The sequence below is a fragment of the Dichomitus squalens genome, assembly GCF_000275845.1.
Source record: "Dichomitus squalens LYAD-421 SS1 unplaced genomic scaffold DICSQscaffold_19, whole genome shotgun sequence".
NCBI lineage: Eukaryota > Fungi > Basidiomycota > Agaricomycetes > Polyporales > Polyporaceae > Dichomitus > Dichomitus squalens.
The window spans coordinates 134,359-142,141 of NW_006766901.1; the positions used below are offsets into that span (position 1 = coordinate 134,359).

The following is a 7,783-nucleotide window of genomic DNA, read 5'->3' on the forward strand; positions in this document are numbered from 1 at the left end:
GATGGCAAAAGATCCAGGTGAGCTGCGAGCTTACAGATCGCAGCACGCAGTGAGCGGCGCAGATTCTGCAGCGTCGAGCAGGGCTCATAACCTGTTGAACCCGGGGGGGCGAAGGCCTCTCCCACGGGTGGCAACGACAGCGGATAGCCTGCAACTCACCTAGAAGGGTTGGTTGATTGTAAGAGGCTTGTAAGAGCGATGAGAGGAGATGTTCGAGTGAACTGAACTGTAGATTGGGGGTACAGAAGTCCCCTATATATACTACTGTACATCTGTGGCTACGTAGTACTATACAGTACCTTCCCAGGATGCACAGTCGCACAGAGAAGCAGTGCGTACACAGCAAAGCTGTGTGTGTACCACATGAGTAGTACAGCCTCGGTTATTGCAGTAACCGGCTGTGCCGTTCCATATCTTGTGACGGCTCTGATAGGCAAGCTGTGTAAACCAGCGCCTGTTCAACAGGTTCAACAGATCCCTCATACAGGCTGTGTTCTGGAGTGCGCAACCGATGCCCTCGAGCCTGTAGAGTCAACTCCCTCGTGTTGTGAACACACACTTCCAGTCCTAATGACCGGTCAACGCTCCTGGTCCCCGGTTGATGCGAGGGGCATTGTGCTCAGTTCGACGCGCCGCCGAAAACCCTGATTCACCGTCGAACCTCAGTGCGAGCGTGAGGTTTATCGCGCAGACATCGTGACGCCTGCGCTCCAATGAGGCATAAACATTGAAGTATGACTCGGGGTGGCGTTTTACACGCGATGGCCCGTTGCTACAGAAACACATTGATGTTATGAGTCTTTTGCTTCTATCTGCAAGACTACTCGCGGAACCGTTGCAGCAATTGCTCCAGAACCTCCCTAGGCTGGAAGCTGCCTCCGCAACAAATATGTACCTTCTCATCAATAGACGTCGCCAGACAGAAGAAATGTCACTCACCGGGTTTTCTGTCTGGGTAGAATCAACCTCCGACAAACTCGTCTCTGTGTCATCCGTGGCGGCCAAGCCACGCTTGGCCTCCTTGCCCGTAGTGTTTCCGGTATACCGGCCCGACCATCTTCGCGGTTTTGGACCGGTCAGGAGCGATGATACCAGGTCGTCCATGTGGTGATCAGAGAATGTGTCAAAGACGACGGGGTTGCGCAGGCTGAAATGGTCGTACAGCATAATGGGCCCAATTTTCTCCCCTGTGGCGTGCAAACTATGGAGAATGATGTCGTCGAGCCGCAGCCCCTGCTCGTGCCAAGCATGGGTGGCCTCCACCAGGGGCTGCAAGACTCGGTGCCACGCCAAGGAGTCGTGTTGTTCAGAAATGTGGCCGAAATCGACCTCCAGGCACGAGAGTAATGGCCATCCGCCCTCCGGAGCCAGCCCTCGGAGGGCGAAGAAGAAATTGTAGACAAGCTCTAGACTCTCGCTTCCAACTCGGATAGACTGCAAGTCGGAGAAAGTCGCCTGGAGCGATCTCCAAGCGGCAACGGGGGCGGAATCGGAAAACTCCTCGAAAACAAGCGTCTGTAGCGGTGCCGTACAGAATCCGTCGCACAACACGCCTATGACCGTGCTGAGCTGCGGGGGGAGCGGCCTGTAACTGATGACATGGAAGAACAGAGGCACACGTAATGCGTCCGCTTTGAACTGGATATTCCTGGGGTTCTGATGGGCGTTCGAGCAGATCTGGAAGTCCGACGGTTCATTCTTGGACACGTACAGAGCCTTGCATTTGGCGAGGACATGGCGGAGAGGCGGCGGGAACAGCAGCGCGGCTGAGTCGGCGATGTCGGCATCCGGAGGTATACAGGCGCTGATGTGGAGGACGCACAATGCCGGCGCGTCGATCCTCTGCAGGATCGGGGCGACGAAGGCGAGCTCGCCTTCGAGACGGACCGTCCTAAGTCTGGCTAACCGATACGGCGAGGTGGGGACATCATCGCCCGAGGTGGGAGTATCCTTCCTACGCAGCGAGCGTGACGTCAGGGTGCCCAAGACTGCCAGAGACTCGAGATAGGGAGCGCCGGCCACAACTTGGAGGAAATCGTCCAAGCACGCCTGCCGACCGTCATACCTCTCGGAGCTGATGTCGAGCTCGCGCAGTGCACTCCAGAAAGTTGGCGTAGAGGGCATCTTGATGTGAGAGGGCATAACGAGCCGACGAACACCGGGATGCAGCTTTTCCGACAGTCCCAGGTCGAACGGCGTGTCGAGTGGACGGCCGCGCAGCAACGGAAGCCCGCTTAGATCTATGCGCTCGAGCGCCGGGAGGGGAACCTCGAACAGCGGTTTTATGGCGGGCAGGTTGTCGGACTCGTAGAACCCTAGCGACCACTCGGGCATCTGGACGGAGCGGATGCTGCGCGCGTAGGGCAGCAGCAGAGGCACGGCTCTTTCGTTGGTTTCGGAATAGCTGGAAAATATGACATCGATGGTGCAGCCCACCGTGCGCGAGAGGCGGTACTGCAGAGCCTCCAGGTTACTGGTGACGCCGATCCTGCGCCATAACCACCGAGTCGAGAGACCGACGTTCCGCCAGTGCCGACACACCAGCATGAGCCGTGCCCATCCCATCCACGTCTTTGCGCCTTCGTCGGAAAATGGAATCAATCTCTGATAGGGGCCCACGAGAGAGAAGATGGTGGTTAGGAGCTCGGTGGGAAGACGGGCGATGGGAGCCGTCTGGATGATGGGCCCATCCAGAGGCGTCCGCGGAAATGGCTGCAGCGAGTGGTGAAAAAAGGCGGCGAGTGTGAGTAACAAGAATGGTCCAGAGGCATGAGTGGAGGCCGGTTATCCTTCTGTCCTCGACTGCATTGACTATGAAGACTCACCGTCGACGACTCAGGTTTGGAACGGGCCTCGCCCACTTTAAATTTCTTCCGCGGTGGTAGATCGTATTGCATGTAGTACGTGAGTGTTTAGAAGGGTTGTACGCGAAGATGGTGGTGGTTCGGATCCAAACTAATTGAGGCCGGAGCCTGAGCTGTTGTGCCACATATGTATACAAGCGCCCGTAAGACGAACCTTTGTCCAGCCGGCAAGCGCCTACCTCTACTACTATGTATGCGTGTCACTGAGAGGTCCCATGAGGTATGCGCCAACGACGTCGACTGCCTGAACATCCACAGTATGTTTCAAAAGCCGGCATCGACCAGGCCGCGCCGTCCCCACGGCGCAACGCCGCGGCAACGGACACTCAAATGTGGGCTAAGGCGTGAAACGTACCGTCAAGTGACCACAATTGCGAGCACCTGTGCCGTCCTCAGCAGCCTCGTTACAGCGAGAACTGTTCTCTACTAAGGGTTCATCAACAGCTCTGCCGTAGCCGCGGCGGGCGACAAGACAGATGCTCGAACTTACTTCACAATCCATCTTTTCACTGTATCTGGCGCAGTACTTAGGTCATTCTAATATGCACGGCGTGCTTGCTGTGCGCAGGCTCCGACCCATCGTCGCTCCGAATTGAAGGGTGACGATATTCTTAGAACGGGGAACGGGCTGATGAGCCACCGATCACGGTAGAATCGGCCTGAGGCCTGCATGTAGCCTCAACTGCAGGAGGGGCGGACGAGCACCCGAGTGAACCTTGTCTCAAAGATGGTGACGCACCAGGAACACTGCAACTAAGCCGGACTCCGCCATGGGCGACAAGGTATGGTATTTCACCATTCCGGAGACCGCCTTAAATACGGCATTGCATTTGAATTTGCGAACTTTTCAAGAGACTCGAAGCAGAGCATTGAGTCAGTCCCGGGCGATGGAGAAAATATTGTACTAACTTACCTTCGTTGTGTTCATGACCAAAAACGAGCTCTGTCGCGCACCTCTAACCTACGCAATTACACTCACGCTTACACGACTGAATTCCACTACATGTGCCTGGCGCATAGTGAATCCATTCGAATGGTACCATAGACGAACAGAAGGGCGAACAGATACGAGATAAGAGACAAAGACAACACGAGACTAGGAATCATACAATACAAGGCCGCCCTAACGCGGGGACCGCATAGACAGGGATACAACAACGTCGAGCTCCCCCCCAACCGTACTCTCCTCACGATATCGTACGACGTTGTACAACAACACCACATCGTCGAGACACGTGCACCACCCAGAGCCAATCATCACAAAAGACGCTTACTTGGCTCCTGCGCTCGAGAACTGCAGAAAGACTGGTTAAGGACGGGCGCGTGATAAGGGAGAGGGAAGACGAACCTTCGTGACAGACTTCGTGCCTTCCGAAATGGCGTGCTTCGCAAGCTCACCAGGCAGGATTAGGCGCACGGCCGTCTGGATCTCGCGTGACGAGATTGTCGACTTCTTAGAATACGACGCAAGCTCTGCGAAGGGACCCAATCGTCAGCAACCAAGCGTTGAGTGAAGGGAACGGCACACATACTCGACGCCTCCGTAGCGATACGCTCAAAGATATCGTTGACGAATGAGTTGAGAATCGCCATCGCCTTGTTCGAGATACCAGTGTCGGGGTGCACCTGCTTGAGCACTGCACGTGAAAATCTCATTGTCAGCACAAGGCCCTATCAACGCACAACCCGGGGCCCGATCCCAAACCAAGCACGCGTCATGCACCCGTGCACGGCCAACAACACATGCTGGGTGTGGTACTAAGATGCTGCTCACCCTTGTAGATGTAAGACGAGTACGTCTCCTTGCGGCCCTTCCTGCGCTTCTTCTTCTCGCCCTCGCCGCCTGCGCCAGAGCTCGCCGCCTTGGCGGTCTTCTTCGCACCCTTCGCACCGCCCTCAGAGGTCGTCTTTGCGGGTGCCTTGGAAGCGGTAGAGGCGGGGGCCTTCCCGGCGGTAGATGCGGGCTTCGGGGCCATTTCTAGGATTGGCTAAGTGGAAATGCGGCAATTGAGGTGCGGTTCGCGTGCAACTTGGAAGCGTATGCACTTTACAACTGTTCGAAGTGGTCGTAGTGTGAATGGGACGCGAGAGGACGAGGGGACAGTGGTGGTGTTCGGGAGGCAGCCCGCGCAAGCGGCGGAGTGATTATAAAGGGGCGCCACGGTTGTGTGCGGCTGTTTGGCGAGGGACGCGTGTCACGGGCGCGGAGGCGCACACGTGATGGCGCGTTGTTGAACCGCATTCAACAAGCCCGTCGCGATCACGCGCTTTGGCGGGTCGCGTCGCGCGTCGCGGTATATAAAGGGGGGCGGGGAGCCTGCGACCCGGTACGTCGTTCGCGTTGAGATCTCGCTTGTCGCCCTTTTGCGTCTTTGAGGTGAGTTCGCCGCTTTGTACATGAATTCATGTGGCGTGTGGGTATTTAAGGCGCATTCTTTCCTGCTGCAGGCACACCAAAACTTCACTCTCTCCAACTACCATCCTCAACCAACCACAATTGAACGACATGTCTGGCAAGGGCAGCGGCAAGTCAAAGTCCGGCAAGGCCTCCGCCGACGCGGCTGGCAAGTCTCAGTCTCGGTCAGCGAAGGCGGGTCTCCAGTTCCCCGTCGGTCGTGTCCACCGTCTCCTCAAGAAGGGCAACTATGCACAGCGCGTCGGTGCTGGTGCACCTGGTCAGTGGAACATCCTCTATACTGACCCTATCCCCCAAAGGAACCAGCAGCTGACTGGTTTTGCGTGTCACAGTCTACCTCGCAGCGGTCCTCGAGTACCTAGCTGCCGAGATCCTCGAGCTCGCAGGTAACGCGGCTCGCGACAACAAGAAGCAGCGTATTGTCCCGCGCCACCTGCAGCTCGCCATCCGGAACGATGAAGAGTAGGTGTATATGATTCGACTGACAGAATAGAAATACTGATGAGTCTGGCGCAGGCTGAACAAGCTCCTGGGCGACGTCGTCATCTCGCAGGGCGGTGTCGTGCCGCACATTAACCCAGAGGTACATCATCTTCCCTCTATAAGTTTGGGAGCGCCAGCTGACCGCGGGTCCGTTTCCCGCAGCTTCTTCCGTCGAAGACGAACAAAGGTCGCAAGAGCGATGCGTCGCAGGAGGTATGATGATGGTCTTCGCGTCAGGCCCTTGGGGTATCGTTTATGTCCGTGCTCCCTTTACGCGCTATGACTATGCGTCAGTAGGAGGCATCGGGGGTTGGCTGGTGGTGTGTACGATTATTGTATACTAGATTCCCTCTCCCTATTGGGCCAGGACAGTGTTGTTATCGATCAAGTCCACGTCAAGTCAGACTCGAAACAGTTTCGACGCCGTTGTGCGTCGCAGCCTCAACTCTGCGCTCCTCAGGCTTCCCACCAGAGAGCTTGCACCGGATGGGGAAGAACGTAGCTTGGGAAGAGATGACAAGTAGCACCCAACATGCGTCGGGGCTGTGCCCCATCAACTGACATCCAATCCTGTCTACCAGTGGCATGGCCGACAAGAGACAATTTGTCCTACTGAATCTCTACTATTTATGTATGTGTTTCCTCGATATCAAGTTTCGTTGGTCCCTGTCACACTGGAACTAGCGACGTTAATAACGACATCGGCGGCACTGTTCTCGTTGACTCCATTCTCTTTGCCAATGAAGATGTTCGATCCCGCCATGGCATCGTCGATATCCCCAGCCCTTCAAGATGAAGCAAGACTCAGTCTTCCGGGCCCCCAGGACATGATTGAAAGCGTACATACCCATTGGCGAGGTCAGCTACTCCGGGAACATCGACACCGTCTTCTCCATCCTTCTCGTGAGGTAACGCGAGAGGCCTCCACCTCGTCACGGTGGTGATACGTCTCGGCGGCAATACAGTGCTACAAAGCATGGCTAAGCCTGCCTGACCACAAGACTCTAGAACAGACGCACCTATTATAGCGGCTGCTATAAGAGCTTGATTGGGGCACTCTAGAAGGGGCGAAAGTATTGGGCGGCGGCCGCGGCACCTTGAACCTGTAAGCGCTAGGACGACGTTCAATGGTCCCGGGCGCACAACCTGAGAGGACTGAGGTGCGAGCGGCGACAGGGTTGCTAGTGGCGGCGAGAGTGGGAGCAGCGACAGAGTTGTCCGTGCCTGGAGCGGGGATGAGGCCTGAGGTCAAAGCTTTCAGTGCCGGGAGTAGGAGCAGCGACAGGGCTGCTACTAGTAGTGGCAGGGGGAGTCGCCACGGGGCTGTCAACAACGAGAGGAGGGCTGGCCGGGGGAGGGTTCTGGCTCTTGGTCTTCAAGTTTCGGCTCTTGATCTTGTACTGGCTCTTGGTTTTGCTCTGACTCCTGGTCTTGTTCTTGTCCATGACTCTACCAGCGAGGTGTAGTAGAGACTACAACGAGGTATGCAAACCTCTGGGATATCGGGCCAGAGAGGTATCAAACCTCCCAACCCACGCGGTCTTAGTGATACGCGTCGGTTAGAGTTTCGGTTAGGGTTTGGGTTTGGGTTTGGGTTCGGTTAGGGTTCGGGTTCGGGTTTGGGTTAGGCGCTATTCACACCTCCTCCTCCCCCAAAGGGGAGGCCGTCTGTATTTATCGCGCGAACGAGGCTTTAGAGTGCCCGCCTGAGTGCTCCCGGCTCGGGGGACCCCCCGAGCGCAGCGAGGGAGGGGAGGGAGCACGAATGGCGGGTCCTCTTCGCGCAAACCCTAAATCTGGCATCAAACGCCACAATGCTGATTGAGAACTTTGATCATCAAAACTAGCGCGCTGATGCGCCCGTGGTGACAGCGTCGGTGGTCTTTTGCGTCGCGCGTCCCCCACCCTCCTCACCCGCCACGCCTGCACAACACTCTTCACATGTTGGAAAAATGCTGCCTCGTCAACTACTGCGACCTCCTCAGAGGGAGTATGGTTTTTATTCGAGCTCCTTGAAGTT

General features: G+C 56.4%; 3 protein-coding genes across 3 annotated transcripts; 1 reads left to right on the forward strand and 2 right to left on the reverse strand.

Moving 5' to 3' along the window:
• Window positions 1-860: 860 nt before the first annotated feature.
• DICSQDRAFT_170968 (uncharacterized protein) lies at window positions 861-2,897 on the reverse strand (the record flags this gene model as incomplete). The annotated part of the gene is made up of 3 exons (XM_007366598.1): window positions 861-872; window positions 940-2,712; window positions 2,826-2,897. The coding sequence occupies 3 exons, from the start codon at window positions 2,895-2,897 to the stop codon at window positions 861-863; spliced, it is 1,857 nt and encodes a 618-aa protein (XP_007366660.1).
• A 969-nt stretch (window positions 2,898-3,866) lies between these two features.
• Window positions 3,867-4,969, reverse strand: DICSQDRAFT_161949 (histone-fold-containing protein). Its single transcript, XM_007366599.1, has 4 exons — window positions 4,639-4,969; window positions 4,397-4,501; window positions 4,213-4,337; window positions 3,867-4,158 (listed from the first exon to the last, which is right to left on the reverse strand). Exons 1-4 carry the CDS (start codon window positions 4,838-4,840, stop codon window positions 4,135-4,137), a joined length of 456 nt encoding a protein of 151 aa, XP_007366661.1. The 5' UTR covers window positions 4,841-4,969; the 3' UTR covers window positions 3,867-4,134.
• A 353-nt stretch (window positions 4,970-5,322) lies between these two features.
• Window positions 5,323-6,166, forward strand: DICSQDRAFT_137361 (histone H2A). Its single transcript, XM_007366600.1, has 4 exons — window positions 5,323-5,539; window positions 5,613-5,742; window positions 5,797-5,863; window positions 5,926-6,166. The coding sequence occupies exons 1-4, from the start codon at window positions 5,371-5,373 to the stop codon at window positions 5,980-5,982; spliced, it is 423 nt and encodes a 140-aa protein (XP_007366662.1). The 5' UTR covers window positions 5,323-5,370; the 3' UTR covers window positions 5,983-6,166.
• Window positions 6,167-7,783: the final 1,617 nt, after the last annotated feature.